This window comes from Anoplophora glabripennis, unplaced genomic scaffold (assembly GCF_000390285.2).
Source record: "Anoplophora glabripennis isolate ALB-LARVAE unplaced genomic scaffold, Agla_2.0 scaffold169, whole genome shotgun sequence".
Taxonomy (NCBI): domain Eukaryota; kingdom Metazoa; phylum Arthropoda; class Insecta; order Coleoptera; family Cerambycidae; genus Anoplophora; species Anoplophora glabripennis.
In genome coordinates this window covers 368,406-388,675 of record NW_019416320.1, presented here as the reverse complement: position 1 = coordinate 388,675, position 20,270 = coordinate 368,406, and the positions used below count along the sequence as shown (strand labels likewise).

Genomic DNA, 20,270 nt, shown 5'->3' with positions numbered 1-20,270 from the left:
TTTAATAATAACATTAAGAATAATTTGCTATTAATTAATGAAAAATGTTTGATAACTTATGACTATGGGACATGTATTAGGTAAAGTTATTTATCTGAAATAAAATTTAATACAAACGAAAAACAAGAAATGCAAAATTAAATTTAAAGAATATTCTCGAAATAATTTCCATTTTGCTGCAAGCATAACCTAATACGTCTGTTGAAGTTATAACGCACTCACACAAACAGTTCTTGATTATTGCGAAGGTCATCTGCTGCTTAAAATATTCTTAAGCATAGTTCTTCTAAGGAGGCAACAGGAGTGGCATAAATAATACTTTTTACGTGTCCCCACAAAAAGAAATCCATAGGCATTAGGTCAGGTGAACGTGCAGGCCAACAAACAGGGGCATCACGACCACGACCAATCCAGCGATTCGGGTAATTTAAATTTAACCATTCTCTAACGGCAAGTGTACTATGTGCAGGCGCCCCATTGTGCATATACCACATCACCTGACGTGTAGCGAGGGGTACATCCTTAAGTAATGTTGGAAGATTTTCATTAAAAAATCTAAGATACTCGGCCGCTCCAAGCCTGTGTGGAAGAATAAAAGGACCTACTAGAGTATATCCTACAATTCCCATCCAAACGTTTAAACTGAAATTATGTTGACACCTTGAAACAAATATTTCATGAGTATTTTCTTCCGACCATGAATGAACATTATGAAGGTTTACTGGACCTACTCTAGGAAAATTTGCTTCATCGGTGAAAAATATATTCATTAGGAAATTTAAGTCATGCCTGGAAATATTAATGTACCACTGACAAAAATCCACATGGTTAGGTAAATCAGGGTTATTCAATTCTTCCACGGGTTGATGGTGAAAAGGGTATAGAAGATTTTCAGGAGCTACATTCCACACAAGACTGTGAAACAGTTGCAGTTGCCTGGACACCTGTCTTGTGCTTGTACCACAGTCTTGTTCTAGATGTTCCAGTATAGCTACCTCAGTTTCAACACAATTGAATTTTACCAGTTTCGCGAAGCCTTCTTTCCACCGAGGCCAATGTTTGTCTATGAGGAATCGGTCGGTTTGGATATCTTTGGTGGTACAATTTTGCTGCAGCGTTACTATTTTTTCTGGATTTTAAAAACACTTGGAGCATGTCGACATATTCGTCATTGGTATAAATATTATTTGCCATAACTATTCTGATAATAAATTAATCAATTGGTACTAATTATTGGTTGACAGAAAGTGTCAATTTATTAATATGATAAATAACAATTTATTTATGACATCCGCCTTCTTTATTTTCACAAATTTTCGCAATTATCCCTTTAGTGATCGATGAAACATCTAATTTTTTTACTAGAAAACTATCGGATTTATCAAAAAATTACAAGAGGAAAAAAGTTGCGCAATAAATCAGTCTTCCCAATAAATATTTTTAAATAAATAATTTGCTGCATATAAAAAATTTCTAATAAAATATTGCAATGTGGTCGACTGTTTCAGTCCTTTATAAAATATGCCAATGATCGAACAAATATTGAAAAGTTGTCTCTTTATTAGTGGGATGCTCATACCAAGTTTCGTGTCCCTCATTCCTCATGTTAAAGAAAAAAAATTTAAATGTGGTTTTCAATCATTTAAGAAGATAATATATCGCCGGAGGGGTGCAACTTTCNCTAGGAAAATTTGCTTCATCGGTGAAAAATATATTCATTAGGAAATTTAAGTCATGCCTGGAAATATTAATGTACCACTGACAAAAATTCACATGGTTAGGTAAATCAGGGTTATTCAATTCTTCCACGGGTTGATGGTGAAAAGGGTATAAAAGATTTTCAGGAGCTACATTCCACACAAGACTGTGAAAAAGTTGCAGTTGCCTGGACACCTGTCTTGTGCTTGTACCACAGTCTTGTTCTAGATGTTCCAGTATAGCTTCCTCAGTTTCAACAGTTCGGACATTACGCTTTCTTCCGGCACCCTCACAATTGAATTTTACCAGTTTCGCAAAGCCTTCTTTCCACCGAGGCCAATGTTTGTCTATCAGGAATCGGTCGGTTTGGATATCTTTGGTGGTATAATTTTGCTGCAGCGTTACTATTTTTTCTGGATTTTAAAAACACTTGGAGCATGTCGACATATTCGCCATTGGTATAAATATTATTTGCCATAATTATTCTGATAATAAATTAATCAATTGGTAGTTGGTACTAATTATTGGTTGACAGAAAGTGTCAATTTATTAATATGATAAATAACAATTTATTTGTTATGACATCCGCCTTCTTTATTTTCACAAATTTTCGCAATTATCCCTTTAGTGAACGATGACACATCTAATTTTTTTACTAGAAAACTATTGGTTTTATCAAAAAATTACAAGAGGTAAAAAAGTTGCGCAATAAATCAGTCTTCCCAGTAAACATTTTTAAATAAATAATTTGCTGCATATAAAAAATTTCTAATAAAATATTGCAATGTGTGTCCCTCATTCCTCATGTTGAAGAAAAAAAATTAAAATGTAAATCCTCTCATTAGGTATATCGCCTGAGGGGTGCAACTTTCGTATAAGGTATTTTTACTTCAATCCTCTTATTTTTAGCTCTATATTCATTGGTACAATTTTTGTTACTCCATTTAAAATCACCCTGTATAAGTTTTGATTATGAAATAAATACATTTTGTATATATGCAAGATCTCAGGGTCGTCCAATCCAATTTTAATTGTTTCACCATGAAAGTTCTCTATGTGAGTATAGAACCCATGCCTTATAATACAGGGCCTACACTTTAATTTGAAAATAATTATGATCATTTCAATTTTCACTAACTACGCTGCCAAAAATATACATTCTCTTATGAAGAAATTTTATTTGGCCAAAAAGTTTCTCCAACCTTTTAATGTACAAGGGTGACAAATTAAACAAAAACTTGTTTTCATTATATTTTATTGTATAAAAAAAACCTGACACACAGTATAAAAAAAACAATACTGGTAAATGTCTTCACACGTTAAATACAAAACTAATGCTATAAATAAATATTTATTTCGTGTCTTTCTTAAGAAACGAAAGGCGCACTTTCGCCATTATACTGATATGAGAATTTTTCACACTTTTAACTAAATTCTGTCGATATTTGAGCAGATTCTACATCTAAACGTTCTAAGATTTGTACATTTGAATGGAAGAAAGAACATCATTGTCTTCAGTTGTCAATAAACATATATAAAGAAAACAATGTAAATACTTAAAATTGGAACCGTTTAGTTCTGATCTGTCTTTAACACAGCAATTTTAATTCATAAATTCCATCGCTTAAATCTTTGACAGACAAAAACGTAAAAAACTTTTTAGGATTCCACTTCCATCGCCTGAAGATGTGAATAGGTATAGGGACGTTGAAAAGGTTCACGCTGTTTTTCTACAGAAGGCGTTAACAAGCTTGAAATTCAGTGAATGTTATTTCGCCGAAGTGTAAACTACTTCTCTTTTCATAGTGTTAAACATGTCGAATTTCGTACTGAAAAAAGAGTATTTGTGGGGAATTTTACCCCTCTACTTTATTCAAAAGAGCAGCTAAAGCACACAGAATTCTTGTTGCCACTTACGGCGTCCATGCTCTGTCACAAACATGCAGAGATCGGTTTAGAAATATAATGATTTTAATGTTGACAAAGAACGCACTGGCACACCGAAACAGTTTGAAGATGAATCGGAGAGATCTTGAACGGCATCTTTGCACATGTGAACAGCTCCTTCAACGGTAGAAAACCATCACGGGAAATTGTTATCGATTACAATAATTGATGCCTTTGAGCCAAACATTGAAGGAGAACAGCCGCTACACGAGCAGAACCACGACAAAATGATTTAGCAGCATAACAACACTCAGCCACATGTTGAAAAACCTACTTGGAAACACTTAAATAGGAAATCCTACCCCACCCGCTATATTCACCATACATTGCCCCTTCCGATTATCACTTATTCCGATCGATGGAACATGCCCTGGTTGAACAGGACTTCCATTCTTATGAATATGCTAAAAAGTGGATCGACTGTTGGATAGCCTCAAAAGACGTATGTATCGTTTTTCTGACATGGAAAATGCTGCCAAAAAGATGAGAAAAAGTAGTGGCTAGCGAGGGACAATACTAATTTTACTATTTTGTTTTAAATAAAGCATTTAATTTTCATGAAAAAACAGCGGGAACTTATTCCACATCCCATTACTTAAATTGTTCAAAGTAAAAATCTTAAAAGTTACCTAATTTAACACATAAAAAAAACTGAAACCTTAAAGCTCTTTTCATATAAAAATATTGATCAATCCTTATCTCTATAAAAAAACGTTTCACTTTCAAGTGCTTGTGATGATATCGGGCGACATATACCCTGTATCTCCCAAAGCACGAAGTACACACCGCCCGCTAGGTGTGATGGTAATCCAAGTTATGCTAGCGTGGTTCAACGACAACCTCAGCCAAGCCTCTGCGGGGAACTGGAGAGCCCTAGACACAAAACACTCCGCAGTTCCATGCAATCCGTACAAATGAGTGTAAACACTTTAAAACCGCTTCTAATACTCACCTACAAACAAAATAGCGAATGACGTTGGCATGACACACCAACACAGTGTATGTGTCCTCCGTCTGAGTAGGATCTGCTCTGTGGAAATACTTGCGAAATGCGGCCTCTATTCTCGACCCGTCCTGGTAGAACTTCTTATTAAAATAAAGTACGAGCGTTAACACTAAGCAAAAACTCGGAAGCTATCACAATAAAAATTTCACGTTACTTACATAAGCTTCCGGTTTATATCTGCCCAGAGGTGGTTCTGGCGGTATAGGCGCGCCTTCTCTCAAAAGATCACACTCCGTTACTGGTAACTAAAACGTTACATGAAAAAAAAATTGGTTAAAAATTTATAAATCTCTTACGTCAGGTAACGACTGCGATATGATGGATCCAGTCTCTAGCGCTCTCGCCATAGTCGATTTGACCATAATTGTATAAGGAAGGTTCAGTTCCTTTAAACGTTTGCCAGTATATTCCGCTTGCAAGCGTCCTACAAAAAATTATAACTGTAAAGAAATCCCCATAAAATTTAAAAAAAATTACCTAATTTGGTTAATATTCTTTCCCTATCTGTCTCTCCTTGTAGGTTATATTGTCCGTGCCTGATTAGTATTAGGTGCCTATAAAATTTAGGCCTTAAATTTTCTCTCTCTTCGTTGACAAGGTTTTCGTCCTTCTCGTTAGTAATTTGCTTTGGATTTCTGGTATATTTTGGTGAACGACTAAAGATAAATATAAAATTCAGTATTTTCTGAAGGTCTGTAGACAGTTTTCCTCCTAGTTTTGTAATACTTACTGGTCCCAGTTTTCGTCCCATTTGGCGAAAGCTGATACACTGTAACTGGTGGTCCACGAGGCATGTGCCTTGTTTTTTTGATTATTAAGACAATAAAATGTGGCTACTCCTGAGACTGCACTTAATCCTAATAGAATCTTATGTGTTTTGCTGAAAGACATCTGGAAAATGATGAAAATGTGGATACACTTTACATTTTTATACTCGTACATTTACTTACCTTCATTTAATTTGCTACACTATTTGTTAATTCCCTAAATGCCAATTTAAATAATATTATTTCATCACAGATTTTAAAATTAATAAGAAAATTTCACTATTCACTGGTCACACTAAATTTCTAGGTTATATTTCCGGCCTGTTAACTCTTTCACTTTGGACAGATATGTTTTGTTTTAGTACAGGAACGCGTCGTGAGGAGCACTGATAATTTAAATTATAATAAAATAGAAAACCGATCAGTTTGGTACAGTTTAGACAAGTGAGTCACTTTCGAGAAGACCCCTGCGCCACTTTCTTGGAATTAACCGCATTAGACACCCTAGGTGAAAAGTCATTGGCGAAAAATTTTAAGGCACGCTCCTAGCTGCCCGCATTCGATACCCAAGGTAGAAAGACATTAAATTTGCTTAAAATTTCAAGGAACGCCCTTGCAGCGGTAAATTGTTACAGTAATTGCGATAATTTTCTTGGAATTCTATGTGAACAAATATTGTACGAATTGTACGACTATACTATTTCCTGTGTTTTTTCGGTTAATATGTGAATATGTCGTTAATATCATGAGTCATATTACAAAAGGCTTAATAAAGTTTAAAACTTTAAAACATTTAAGTTTGGCTCAACTCAACTCAAAATTTGTGGGGAGATAAAATTTAATAGTCTTGTCAAGTAGAAGTAAAGCAAGTATAATTTTGTGGGTCTTGTTTTGTTTTACTCTAATCTGTTCTAAACGTCTTCTTTCTCAACTGTAACTTTGTGATCATGATTTGAAAGCTAAACACTGATTGGCTGATTTTAAAAATACGACAATGCCATTAGCTATTATTTGATGGTGACTCGAAATCATAGTGCAAAAAATATCACTCATCTCAAGAAACAAATCCTTTCTTATTAGTTCTAATAGTTTGTAACACTGTCTACACGGATAATTAGATTCTTTCCTTTTCTGTAATTTTTTGTTCTTTCCATTTTATTTTAATTTTGTGTTTTGTTTGTACACAATTGTTTTGTGAATAGAAAAAAATAACTTTCCGTAGGTTCACTATCTTGCCATTTTCTAGCTTACAATCATTTATATACATAGTAAAGTGATGTGATAGTATTTTTAGTTTGGTATATTTAACGTTTGCTTTTAGGTAAGATGTCCACTAGCAAAAACTTGAGGAAAAGACCCAAAACAGATTATAATGAATCATCGGAGGTGCCTAGGCAAAAAGTAAAAACAGAAGACATTCCTCTTGGTAACAATGGTATCGCACAAACCAAACAACCGATAGTAGCCCCAAACGGAAAGGTTTTTTACCCCTGCCAGTATTGTTGCAAGATCTTCCCACAAAAATTAACCAGCATCACTCACATGAAGAAATGCCCAAACAAAACCAACAAGCCGCCAGTGTTAAACGAAACTGGTATAAACAATAATGATATTGACAAAGAACAAACAGAATTACGCATTGATGAAGATCTGAACAGCAGCAATAGCAGCACAGAAAATGTATCCCCTGAATCAGAAAATAAAACCAGTCAATGCATAACTAAAGATGTATCGATATATGATTATAACGAACAAGACGACGACTTGGAAGATAAAGATCTACGAGAAAATGGCGATGAGGTGTTAAACAATCGACAGTGCAAACACTGCAGTACACTGTTTGACAACCCGCTAGAATTGTTGCGCCACACGAGGGACTGTCATAACTTTCCCCGGACAATCCTTCCTCCTGATGAAATAGAAAAGTATTTTGACTACCCCAATAGGCAGTACTGTCCTATTTGTGAAAAACCTATTAAAACCCGCAATTTCAGGTCAGTTTTTATAAAACACTTACTTGTACACACCACGGGACTTACACACGAATGCAGCATCTGCAAGAAGAAGTTCAGGAGAAGGGATCACATGCGGGCTCATGAAAAGAGGCACATCGTATCCCTTTAGATGTCAGGAGTTTTAAGGTGTTTCGTGTCTTCTACTGCTGTGTGATTGAGATCTGACTAGAGTTGACTGAGTAGTACATAAACAGTAAGATGATTTATTACAGTATATTTTCGGTTCGTTAAGAATGTGCATCTTTAAGTTAAGGTCTAAAAAATTTAGGTTGTTAGACGTTTAATTTTATTATTAGAATAAGGTATTGTTTCTTGTGTATTTAAACAAAATTGTGACACATTTAAGTGAGGTTAGTTATGTTTAGAGTCGTACGCAGTTAAAAGGCTCTTAGACAGAGGGCAGTTGTTTCGTGTTTAGTTCTAAATAATAAGAATTACTTTTATATTGCCAGAAGTGCCAAAAAGGTAATGAAAAGGCTGTGCTAGAGTAAACATTTAAATTAGGTATTAAAATTTAGGTAAAAATTTATTTTCCTAATGGTTTGTTAACTGTCTTTAACGACAAAGATTTGAGAGGTAAACATGATATTTGCGGTACATTTTTCGGAGAATATATACATTTTTAATAATGTATACTAACTTTCCATACTGTCGAATGGCAGAAAAATATTTAAAATCCAACAGTATTTTTATACCTATATATATTTTTTGGAATTCTTTTAATCAAAAGTTGAAATTGTCTGTCGAGAATATGATATATGTATTTCACTTTTCATGAAGCCACCCTTATATTTCTCTTATTTGAGCTTAAAACATTTTCATATTTTAGTACAAAATAATTACCTGCAAAGCAATTATTCCGATATAATTAAGTTTCATTTTTGGTCATAGATGTCTAATCTTTAAATTAAAGAGTCAACTTTTTTAACATATTCTAATTTAGCTTCTATACAAATTTCTTCCTACCAAATTTGAGTGAAACATCTTTAAGAGTGATTGATATATCGGTGCACAATTAGTTTTTTTTACTCTTTGTTTTTATATAAAGCTATTCAATTCTCTGCCTATTTTTTAAATCCAGTTGATAATACAAATTTGGCTTATGAATATTTTCAATAAATGTAAAAATATTAGCATATAGATTCCTACATCAATCTTTTTTAAAGGCTAGATAAAAAAAAGTTTTGTTGAGAATTAGATGCCGTAGTTGTTTCTATGGATGCTAAATGAGAATAGGAACCTATATCGTAACCTATGTTATATTGTCGAGGGTGCTTTTTGATGGAGTAGATATTAGCTCTATACCTATCTTAGTTAATTTAGAAGGTATTTTGTGTATTTAGAAGGTAAAAAAGTGTCAATAGACGACTTTTTTCAAAGCGATATCTTAGTTAATTTCAAAGCTAAGAAAATAAATCTAAAAATAGCAGTGTTGCGGTACACTTTACAGTTTATTTTATGGCAGTTCTTATGGGCCAAGCCTAAATAAAAGTATTAAAAAAGGCAAATAAAAATTTTGTAAATCGATTTCTATCAGATCTAATTGAACTTTGAAAAAAATATGTAATAATTGTCTACGTCTTGCCTAACCGCATGCCAAGTTTCATTAAAATCCAAGAGGTGTAACATGTCGAAAAAAAATTTAAAGTGACCTTACGACTACTATGTTGACGCTTTTAATTTGCATTATATTTCAATAATCTTTGGAAAAATTGCCTATTACAATGTTTTTTTGATCTACTTTTATAGAGATTTGCGAATCGAATTTAATTCAGTTTGAGTTAAGATCAAGAATTCTTAATACCATAAGTCCACGCTTTAGTACGAAAACATGCTATTTCAGATTTCGGTTGGAAGACATGCTATCTCAAATTTCGGTTCAAAATCATGCTATCTCAAATTAAGCTTGGAAAACATGCTAACTCAGATCTTTAAGTAAAAACATACTGTCTCAGTTTGACTAGAAATTTAAGTTGGCACATTGAATGATTAAAACCGTGCATTTATAATAAACTTATATAATACATTTTTCAAAATGTAAGGAGTATTTATGTTTAGGTACACCGTTTATTTTATTTTATTTATTCATTCAACATTTTTCAATTAATTTTGTTAAGTTACTGTTATAAATGACAAAATTGTTAATTAAAAAAGATAGAATATGCAGTATGCTGCAACACGTACATTACTCGACGTGTTTTGAAATAACAAATTATAAAAAAATTGTATATACAGCTTGTCCCGCTGTAATGTCCGGAAGAGGGAAAAGGTTTTTATTTGTGGGTTTACGACAAAAATTTTACCTACAAAATATATATGGCTTGTTGATGCTTTTAAATTCTATTACATTTTTAGTTTTTCAGTAATGGGCATGAAAGGTTTAAAAGGAAATGGGATGATATTTTCTCAGTAATAATTAAACTGATATTCATAAAAAATAACTTATTAGTCATCATCACTATCTTCATTAATTACCTACAATGTGATCGTTATTTATAGAAAAAACACTGCATAATATTTCTGCTCCGCGAACTATACGAGATTTATATCTTGCATTTGATAAATAGTCAAGTTAAAAATTTTGAAAAATTGATTAGGTTTTTAATTATATTTATATGAATGACAGAAAGGACAGTCGACGTATTTTTGATCTACAAAGACTTTATAAAAATAATATGTAGAGACTAGAGGACAAAAAATTCTATTAAAAATAGTTGACACCACCAAGCTTTGATATACTTTTTATGACCTGTCAAAACGCAATTTTTCCAAAGACTATTGAAATATAATACAAATTAAAAGCGTCAACATAGTAATCGTAAGGTGGTCCAGTCACTTTAAATTTTTTTTCGACATGTTGCACCTCTTGGATTTTAATGAAAGTTGTTATGCTGTTAGGCAAGACATAGACAATTATTACTTCAAAGAAATCAATTTACAAAATTTTTATTTGCCTTTTTTAAATACTTTTATTTAGGCTTGGCCCATAGGAACTGCTATAAAATAAACTGTAAAGTGTACCGCAACACTGCTATTTTTAGATTTATTTTCTTAACTTTGAAATTAACTAAGAAAAAAAATCGTCCATTGACACTTTTTTTCAAATAGCTCCTAAATTAACTAAGATCTAGAGCTAATATCTACTCGATCAACTACTATTAGCGCCCTCTACAATATAACATAGGTTACGATATAGGTTCCTATTGGGGGCAGTTTCGCTGTGGAAGTACGGCTATACCGTTTATTATATATTCGATCGGAGTAACTGCTTTATAGATAATCACTTTGTAATAAATATCAAAATGTTTCAATTTAAAATAATTGGGATATAAGGTCCCATGAAAAGTGAAATAAAGTTCATTCGTTTGATGTATCAGCCTACGTTTTTATGAAAGTGAATATTTCTAATACTATTGTATATGTATACAGATAATGTATATTGAATAAAATATTTTCAAGTTTCAAGTTATTTTTTTTTTCAAAATTACCCTCAATAACTTTCCCGCCTTCAATCCCATAGTATCTCAAGTTTTGACGTTTACAAAAGTCATATAAATGGGGAAAATCAAGGACCACGAGTTTTTCAAACATTTTTAATAACACGGTGCTGGATATACACTACCAGTAACTTGGTACAAAATTTACAATCACATAGGTGCTAAGGCACTCACAATAACCTAGAAAATTACAAACACGTAGGGCTCCTAAGTGCAGAACGTACCAAATAAATTCCGACGCTATCACAACTACTGATAAAACTAGTTTTATAGTTACAAATATATATAGATAGATCTATAGATATGTGGCACAAATTCTAAACGAAGCTATGTTTAGGTACTTCGTCGGTTCTGAAAATCCTTTTCGGTACGTTCCGAAGGTGGTAAATTTACAAAATCAGTGCATATTTCGGTAACTAAAACTCATATTCAAAATAACATGAAATCTATCATAGAAAAACTGTAATGACCAACAAAAGAACAATATTTATTTGGCGTAAATTATCTATGACATAAAGTAACAATATAGAACAGAAAAGAAATGTTGCTTCTAGGTACCATAACAGGTGTATATTATATAATATATAACAATAACATATTAAACTAATAAATAATATTTCTTTATGATAGGGACTAGACATGGGAACACCCTGTATTCGTACGAGTTTTTCTATGATATGTCAATAGATTATTTAATTGGAATGCATTTGTTTAAGGATACAAAATAACTTACAGACTTCGAAAAGCTGGTTATATTCAAGACTGGCAAACGATGAAAATTCGATTTAGTTTATGATTTATACACGTTTTTAGTTTGACAGTCTTGAAAAAGACCATCGTCAACAAAATTACCTACAAAACATTGCTTTGTTCACTTATGGAATGAAAGTCAGGCTTATCATTGTACACAAAAAACTTTCGATACAATTTATCTAAAAATATAGCGTCCTTAAAAATTCCCAATACGAAAAAATATACACCCGCAACCTCAATTTGGAGGCACTTCTATCTGTGTATAAATTAGAATCAGTTTAATAATTTCACAAACAGTCAGTATGCATTTTTAACAATGAAGAAGGCATGTCTTAATACTGTGTATGAGCTGCGAATATTCTTTATAAAATGTGTAAAATTGACAACGTTTATCATATAAATATTCAAACAAACGTCTCACTGACGGATTTTATCCGTCAGTGTTACGTTGGACGAGGCAAAACACTTGTTAAACTCTGTGTACCAATCTAAATGATTTAACATCAACGGTAGTTGTACTTTTTTATACGGAATGAAAAAATCTCGGGCAGTTTGATGTCAATTGCGACAAAATTATGTAGACCGTAAAATGTTTTTACGGTGTAAGATCCACCGTTGTTGATTAAAAAATTTGTTTTCTTAAATGCTAATTTTTAATATCATAAAAAAAATTGAGAATTATCAACAAAAACGTAAATTTTTCTAAATTTTTTACCCTGATCAATAGAAAAGGATAGTAAATTAAATAAAAACAATTTTTTAAAAATTCATTTTGAAAGAAAATCGTCAAGTTTTCAATGAATTAAACTCCTCAAAGTACAAATCTATGATTAAGTTTCACTGTTAACAAGAAATGAGTTTTTATTTTAGCCTGGCATGTGAATCATGCAACATTTAAACTAAATGAAAATAGTAAAAGCGAAGACACCTGTAAGTATAAAAATCTGTTTGTTTCATGTGACATAGTGACGGTGGCACTCCTCTTACATTCCAGGCTATTTCGACCGAAACTAAACGATGCTTTCCCCTTCATGTAAACCATAACCAAAAATAAAAAATAAATTATATTAATTTCTTTAAAAAAATAATTATAACTAACAAAATATAAACTAAATGGAACAAACAACAACGTACTTTGGTATGTTTTGGTCCCTTTATCACTGCATTTATCATAGGTAAAAAAATAATTCAACAAAACTTCCGTTTTCTGTTGTTGAGGAGGTTCAGGTCCAACCTTTCTAGCCTCACAACAGGCACAGGCATCTCAGTTTTCCTTTTTATTATCAACTTAGGCACACCGGCCGCGTAACTGTTCGACTGAACCACAGAATAGTCCCCATTATTCCTCTTAAAATCACAAAAGTCACTATCCGATTCTGTAGTCGAGTCGGTGTACAAGTTACGGAACCTCTTCTTCTTTTTCTCGGGCACTTTCTTCAGGTGTAGTTTCATCTCTTTCTCCGTACAATTCTTCCTGATCTCGTAAGACGGGTTTAAAGGTGAATTGCTCAATCCCGGTGATTTGATCCTGTCTAGTTGCTGCATCAGCCTTTTGTAAGATATGATCTTTTTTATCTTTTCCATCTCGTCGCCTGATAATTTCTCGTTTCTCAGGAACCTCTGCATCAGGGTGATGGTTTCCGTGTTGGAAAACGGATTTATGATGTTCGTCGGAGGTTTGGCCGCCCTGGGTATCTGCAGGTTCAAGGAGCTCAATTTCGAGTCGACCTGCTCCTTATAGTTTTGCAGAATTTCGTCTTCCGAACCTTCCGATGTGGGGGGTTTTAGATCACTTACGTCTACTACTACTTTTGATTTGTTGTTGTTGATAAGGCCTCTGAATTCGCTAAGACGCTTCTGGGGGTCTTCCTTGGATTCTAGGTTGGTCTTTGGGGACTGGGTCTCCTCCCAGTCGAAGTAATTGGGTTTTGAACTCGTCACTTCTAAGCTAAACTTCCTTTTCATCAGGGAAGGGTCTTTGGGTTTTCCGAATAATTTTATATCGTCCAACGATTTGGGTCGGGACATCTTCGCCCTGTTTAGCGGTTCTTTAGGCCTTTTGATGTCTGGTTTTGGTTCGGTATAAGGTACTAAATTGATTTTTCTTATTTTAGTTTCTTTTTCATTGGTACTGACGGCCAGTTTTCTTTTTCTGTTGTTGTATTCCGCCAAACTTAGCTTTTTCTTATTGTTTGCCAACCTGTCACTTTCATTTAACAGTTCCGACACACTCGGTACTAGTATCCCACAGTTTGGCCTTGATTTTAGTCTTGGATCTTCCAGTCTGTAGTTTTTAACTTCAGAGTGGAAAGTTTCAAGACTTTTTTCGGATTCGCTGTAGCTTACGCTACCAAAAGTTACCTTTTTTATTGCTTTTTCTGTGATACTTTCAGTAACTTCTATTCTCTTGATTGACTTTGCATCATATTCACTTTTGGTTTCATTGTTTGCTTTTTTCCTTTTCTGTTCGGTTTTATATGATTTTTGTACCTTAAATTGATAATCTTTGGTTTTCGATATATCTTTTGTCTTAGTTTCCTCTACAAGTTCTCCATTATCATCTTTAGTTACATCTGAAACACTTTCAATCGTCTCCCCTTCAGACGTTTCTTTTTCTTTGGTTCGAATTTCAGTCGTATCTTCTTTATGCGTACAGTTTTCTTGTTTCGTCTCCGAATCAAGTTCACTAGACTCTTCCTGGTCCAGTCTATTCGTAGAATCCGCGCTGACATTTTCATCGCTCTTCATTTGTTGCAACTTCATTTTTTTTAACTTCCTCGCCTTGATGAGCTCTTTGAATGGAACAAATTCTTCGACCTCTTCTTCATCTTTTCTCTGCTGCAATGTCTCCTTTACTTTCCTGATTTTCATCAGTTCTTTCACTATAGACTTATCGTCTGTGTGTTTCTTTTTGACTGTACTACTCTTTTTTGAAGCATTCAGACTCTTACCAACTTTTTTCCTCTCACTTTTGAATTTTTCAGGTCTCTGTTCTTTGCTGGAACTTACCTTGTCATTCGGTGAGTAACTCGTGACCTTATTGTTATCCGTGATGTCCTCGCTAGTCGTAATGGAAGGGATCTGCAGGTCGTTTTCATAGCACTTCTTCGCGGCTTTGGTACTTAGACTTGGGGGCTTCTCCAAGTCCAGTTGTATCTCCTCCTCCAGGCTTATATCAAGGCCTATGATAATTTCACTAGTGGATTCTATAACATCTGGCTCGGGGGGGACTTCATCGTTAGAAAGTAACTGTGACGTCTCCAAGTTATGCTCGTCATCGCTCGCATTGGTTTTTATGCCTTCGTCAACTTGAGTAGTGTCTAAAGTCTCGTAGTTATCGTTGAAATCAACCATTGTGGATTCGGACAGGGGCAACACGGTGATCACTTTCTTGCCGTTGATGATGTTGACGCTTATCTCCACTAGTTCTCCAGCTATTTCCAGCAGGACATTGTTTTCGTCAACACGTATGGCATTTCTGTAATGAACTTCATTGTCGGTAGCAACGTCTAGGTCTATTTCTTTCACGGCTAAATCTGTTTGTACCTCTGGCGTCGTGTCCGCAGAGTGTGAGTTGTCATATGAATCGGCTTTGTCTATCATGACTTCTTGTTCCTCTACAACATTGTTGACGATACTATCATCACATATAGGTAATTTCATTTCATTGGTGCAAATATTTGTTTCTTCTGAGGTATTGTCTTCCTTATTTATTGAAGAGTTTGTTACAGAACCCACACTGTCTTCATTTGTTTCTGTCTGGTCATCCTTGTTATCAAAATTTGTTACTTGTTTTTCAATGATGGGTTCCACTGTGATATTAACTGTTACTTTTTCTTCGGCATCTCGATTACAAGATATTTCTAATTCTTTGGTTTCATTCACTGGGTGATCTTGCTTTGTTTCTTCTATTTCTTCTTTCTCAGTTACCTCACTCTCTTTAGTTATCATCTCTTCTTCTTCCACTTTCTCACTTGCTATTACATTTAATTTTTCTTCTTCATTTATTACTATGTTAGATTCTTTAATCGTACTGTCATTTTCTTCAGTTATCTGTTCCTTTTCTTTATTTTCTTCATCGGTTATTCCTTTTATTTGATTAACTTGTTCTTCACAGGCATCCACCGTTTCGACCCTATCCATTTCCTTTTCTTCTTTTTTCTCTTCACAGATGTCGGTAAGGTGTTCGTTTGATACCAGTCTTAACGGAAATATGTGTGAAGCATCTATTTCCCTTTCCAAGAATTCTCTTGTTATCTGCAAGCTTCTTCTTCTTTCGGAAAATTGCGTATCCAGTTTCGATTTGTTTGTATTATTTCCGATGTTGTTTATAATGTCGTCTACGGAAAATATCCTCTTGGCTCTTCTAGTGGTAGACTTATTAACTGTTTGTTCGAAGAAAATGTCTGAAAATGATGTAATGGGCTTCTTTTCTGAATAGTTTGAGGTGCTAGCTATGTTGTTTTCACTTTCTTTGTTAATTTCCTTTGAAGCAGGAATATTAACCGATGGATTTTGGTCAGTCGTACTACAATCTTTAACTGTGTTCTCAGTTTCATTATTTTTAGTTATCATAGTATTATCTACATCTATCGTGTTTGTCGCCTCATTTCTGTTTTCCGGAACATCATTTTCGAATATTTCTTCAACTGTTTCAGAAGGTGGCGGTTCATCAGTTATCTCTTTGGTAAGCTCTGTTGTGATCTCTTTGGTTTCTTGTTTTGGTTCTTTTATAACGTCGCTTTCTCCTGTTACAATCTCAGCTATTTTCTCTGTATTATTATTATCGTTTTCAACGATTTCTTTACAGTCTGGGATATTTTTTATTTCTGTATCATCATTTCTATCTGTATTGCTACACGGAGAATTGTCGTTATTGGTCACAGTCGTATCCGAATCATTCTTTGTTTCACATTCATCGTCACTTGTGGTGTTCTCTCTTAATTCAATTTGTGTTTGGTTTGCATGAGCGATAGTAGGTTTTTCGTCTTTGTCCTTATTTTCTTCTGGTAACAAATCGATAATAGGCATGTTTTTCAGTTTCTCAACATTGTCCACCTCTTTTTCCTCCTGTGGTACCACCGAATCTTCCAACAGCTTCAAAGGACAAATCACGGATGGATTTTCGTTGAAATCATCTCCATTCTCAATTTGCTCCATGTTTATAGGTGAACAATTTTTATCGACAGTTTCTTTTTTGGATTCTTTGAAAACATTTTTCGTGAACTCTTCCAAAGGAGTCACATCTGCAGTCACACCATTCTCTACCAGTATAGGCAGGCTGGTACCAACTTTTTTGGGAAATTGCTCGGTTTCTACACCCATTCCTGTTTTTCTAGTCGCGCTCACCTGACTACTCTGTATCACAGTGTTCTGATGAATCACCACTTTAGTCTTTTCGGTCATATTGCACATATTCTCATTTTGTCTTTGGCTCGATTCGCTTGGTTTATTCGCTAACATGCAGTCTGGTTTCACAGGGTCCATGATGTGGAGGTTGACGACTCTATCGACGGTACTCTCAGCCGACTCGATTTGGGTAGGTTTTTCCACTATTCTAACCATTCCAGTGGAGTTGTCAATCGTTACGCCGCTTTTTAAAAAATACTGGCCGTTTTCCGAAGTTACCTGGAAGAGGATTAGTTATTGGTCTAGTTTTTTCGGTCAAGATTTGTTCTTACCAGTGGTATTCCGTTTTCTGATGTAACCAGCGGTATCCCGTTCTCTAAATATTGCAGTTCAGAGGCGTTTATCATGTATACTGTTTCCGTTGATTGTTCGTCTCGATTTCTTAAGTTTTCCTTGCATAGTCTGTTGGTCTCCATTTGGTTCATTTCGGAAGCCGTCTCTTCGTCAGCCCAATTCTCTATGTATTGCTTGATACTGTCGGATACCGTTACCCTGTTTTCTGCTAGCTCCGGCTGCGGCATCTGGTGTGGCATGTATTGAGTGGTCCTAAAAATTGTAACCATATTAAAGTACATTTGTCAACTTTATAAGAAAGTTCTAGCTTACCTACAAGGTTGAGGATAAAACTCTTGAGGGGCAACAGGTCCTCTACGGTGCTGATAGTGTTGCGCGTATTCCGGAGTGTTATATTGGGGGTAATTGGGAGAAATCCTCTGTGGTATCGCGGTGTAATTCATAGGAGGGATCGGGAGGTTATCGGTGTAAGTCCTACGAGGAGATATACTCCTTTCGTGGGGGTTCGTGGAAGGGAACCTTTGGGGCATCTGCGGAGATCTCGTGTAACTGCACGAAGGCGGATAGTTAGAGTAAGGCTGCGGGGGCATGTACCCGTGCGGGTAAGGGTTGTTCTGCATGGGCGCGGTGTAGTTCATGTATCGCTGGTTCTGGTGTGGATATATCCGGTTCTGGTCCATGGGCTGGTAAGAAGACTGCGACTCTTGTAGATGGTGCTCGCTCATGATAGACCTGGCCATGGTGGGGTGGATTCTCCTCAGCTTGGAGAGGAAATCGTTTTCAGTCGGGTACTTCCTCATCTGCGGCGGCATGTTGTACTTCTGCATCTGAGGGGGCAGTTGTTGGTATTGCGCTTCTTTGGGGTAGTACTGAGATTCGGGTTTGTACGATGGGTGGACCTGTGGGAGAAATCTTTGCTAAATGCGAGGTTAAATAAATCGAATTCCAGACTATTTTTAGTGAAGGCCTTACCTGAGGGTCTTTCTGCAGATATTGGGCATGGGGATGTAGATTGGGATCCGTACCATAGGGCTGTTGGTTGTTGAGTTGGTCGGGGTACCCCTGCTTCATGTGGGGCTGCGGTACGTTGCACATCTCCATGTATTCCTTCCCTTTCGCCTTCTGTATCACGGAAGGGGATATTTGCTCTTGTAATGGCTGGTGGTCGGAGATCTCAGAGTATTTTACTTGCGATGGCAGGCTGAAATTCAGAAATCTCTAATTTTGTCCAAACAATTTTGCTTTTTGTCGCCTTACGCATAGTCGGGGAATTGGGGAGGATACCGGTAGCAGTCTTGGGGCCTGGGTGGGTAGTGGTTGTGCGGGGCCACCCGCGCCACATGGCTTTCGGCCACGGTGGTGCCGTTCTCGCTCACTTGTTGTTTGTCCACATCCTTTTTCCTAAATTGCCTCAAGGAGCTAGTTATACTCCCGGTGGCGGTCTGCTAAAAAAATTACAGCATTATTAACAACTCGTTTTTTTATCAGTGTTAGAATACAAAGATAAAGGTAGCAGCTAACAATTATAACGGCTAGTGGAGAATTGTTTATAAAATTTTGTAATATTCTAGGATTGGATATTTTATTAATGCAGGATTTGGATTATCTTGTAGATTAGATAGCTTAAAATTGTTATACACTTCAAATGTGTCTTGGGAAGTCAACTATGTGTCAATTATAATTTGTTGAAGTGTTACGAAAAACACATACTCATACAAGTTGCATTATAAAAATTTGTAACTAAGGACAGATGTTTACAAAAGGAAGTGTTTTTAAATTTCAAAGGGGATGCAATCGTTTATTTCGATAGTATTTTATGTTGCACCTTATTTATCATTCTAATTTAGTTCCATGCAAGATAAACTGAAGTAATATAAAACGTCGAATAGCTGGACTTTAACTTTTGCTACGAAATAAAAAATATTCTACAAGTTCCAGAAACGTTTAAAGTTATAAAGCTAAAAACAATTTTTTTTTAATCATAATCAAATTCATTTACTATTGCTAATGCGTGCGTGTTAATTACTGTTAAACTGTCGGGTCTGCATTATAATTAATAGGTCGATTTTCGCAATGTTTATGTGAATTTTCCTGCTAATTTATCGAAAAGTAAACAATGTATTTTTATTATTTACAATGTGCAACAATAACTTGCTTAAAAGAAATAAAAATGTGTAAAACTCGTTTCCCGGAAGTTTATGAACAGCTGGTATTTGCTGTTTAAATTTAGAAAAATATTGCATATATTTTTAAATAAGTAGCATTAGCTGTGTTTTGATTACCTGAGACCTCTACCCAATTCACCAATCAGCATTTAGAATAACGGAGATTAGCTGGGTTCTCAGTTAATCTCACCTATTTGACCAATCAGCATTCAGAATAGTTGCGAATAGCTGAAATCTCAGTTAATCTCATCTACTTGACCAATTGGCAATATCGGCATTCACAAAAGCTGAAATTAGCTGATATATCAGGTAAATAACACACTCAAAAATCGGACACAGTCGAATGTCCAGTGTCCGGTGCTCCAGTGACGCCAAATGAGTAGATATAAAAATACCTACATGTTAAGCAAAAATTCCCTAGAATTCCCTAGTAGAGAATTGCGAAATTTAATAAACTACATTTAAAAAAAAACTGGAAGGAATTTAGGTAAGTGATGACTGCAAAAGTGCAAATAAGTCGAAAATGATGTTAAGAAAAAAAAACAATTTACTGCACTGTTTTACCACATTTCCATCCATAAAAAAAATATAGTCTGTTATTCCCTAATTAAGACAGAAATACATATAGACCAGGGCGGATCTGTTTCGAGGTGGATGTGAGAGGGGGCAAGCAATTTTTTTCTGGATTACCTTCAGTACAACTCACATAATAAAAGTGT

At 34.9% G+C, this 20,270-nt stretch overlaps 3 protein-coding genes across 9 annotated transcripts in view; 1 reads left to right on the top strand and 2 right to left on the bottom strand.

Annotated features, from left to right (window-relative positions):
• Positions 1–2,950: 2,950 nt before the first annotated feature.
• Positions 2,951–5,740, bottom strand: LOC108903739 (serine/threonine-protein phosphatase PGAM5, mitochondrial-like). 3 transcript variants are annotated; one of them, XM_018706021.1, is made up of 7 exons: positions 5,602–5,740; positions 5,382–5,542; positions 5,129–5,307; positions 4,948–5,075; positions 4,810–4,896; positions 4,598–4,731; positions 2,951–4,518 (listed from the first exon to the last, which is right to left on the bottom strand). In XM_018706021.1, the coding sequence occupies exons 1-7, from the start codon at positions 5,605–5,607 to the stop codon at positions 4,368–4,370; spliced, it is 846 nt and encodes a 281-aa protein (XP_018561537.1). In that variant the 5' UTR covers positions 5,608–5,740; the 3' UTR covers positions 2,951–4,367. The 3 variants fall into 3 exon arrangements, with proteins under 3 accessions (XP_018561537.1, XP_018561540.1, XP_018561539.1); XM_018706024.1 differs by having other exon boundaries at positions 4,598–4,719; XM_018706023.1 differs by having other exon boundaries at positions 4,368–4,518; positions 4,598–4,728.
• Positions 5,741–6,596: 856 nt separating this feature from the next.
• On the top strand, positions 6,597–8,822 carry LOC108903744 (zinc finger protein 2-like). 2 transcript variants are annotated; one of them, XM_018706030.1, is made up of 2 exons: positions 6,597–6,636; positions 6,740–8,822. In XM_018706030.1, the coding sequence occupies exon 2, from the start codon at positions 6,745–6,747 to the stop codon at positions 7,540–7,542; it is 798 nt and encodes a 265-aa protein (XP_018561546.1). In that variant the 5' UTR covers positions 6,597–6,636; positions 6,740–6,744; the 3' UTR covers positions 7,543–8,822. The 2 variants fall into 2 exon arrangements, with proteins under 2 accessions (XP_018561546.1, XP_018561547.1); XM_018706031.1 differs by having other exon boundaries at positions 6,609–6,686.
• A 2,196-nt stretch (positions 8,823–11,018) lies between these two features.
• Positions 11,019–20,270, bottom strand: part of LOC108903748 (uncharacterized protein PFB0145c) — a 62,351-nt gene continuing 53,099 nt past the window's right edge. For 2 of the 4 annotated variants that reach the window (XM_018706039.2, XM_018706036.1), the window contains exons 3-7: positions 18,644–18,831; positions 18,359–18,587; positions 17,699–18,303; positions 17,365–17,638; positions 11,019–17,311 (exon numbers count right to left, since the gene is read on the bottom strand). In XM_018706039.2, coding sequence (XP_018561555.1) covers positions 12,872–17,311; positions 17,365–17,638; positions 17,699–18,303; positions 18,359–18,587; positions 18,644–18,831 — 5,736 coding nt within the window. In that variant the 3' untranslated portion in view covers positions 11,019–12,871. The remainder of the gene's footprint in view (positions 17,312–17,364; positions 17,639–17,698; positions 18,304–18,358; positions 18,588–18,643; positions 18,832–20,270) is intronic. The other 2 variants (XM_018706038.1, XM_018706037.1) reach the window with 2 other exon arrangements.

Bases quoted from the DNA above. Each gene is read 5' to 3' on its own strand.
- LOC108903744 (XM_018706030.1), top strand. From the start codon at position 6,745: ATGTCCACTAGCAAAAACTTGAGGAAAAGACCCAAAACAGATTATAAT.
- LOC108903739 (XM_018706021.1), bottom strand. The intron at 4,732-4,809 runs GTAAGTAACGTG...TATTTTAATAAG, and splicing joins GATATAAACCGGAAGCTTAT to AAGTTCTACCAGGACGGGTC. The intron at 4,519-4,597 runs GTGAGTATTAGA...TTTTGTGTCTAG, and splicing joins ATTCGCTATTTTGTTTGTAG to GGCTCTCCAGTTCCCCGCAG.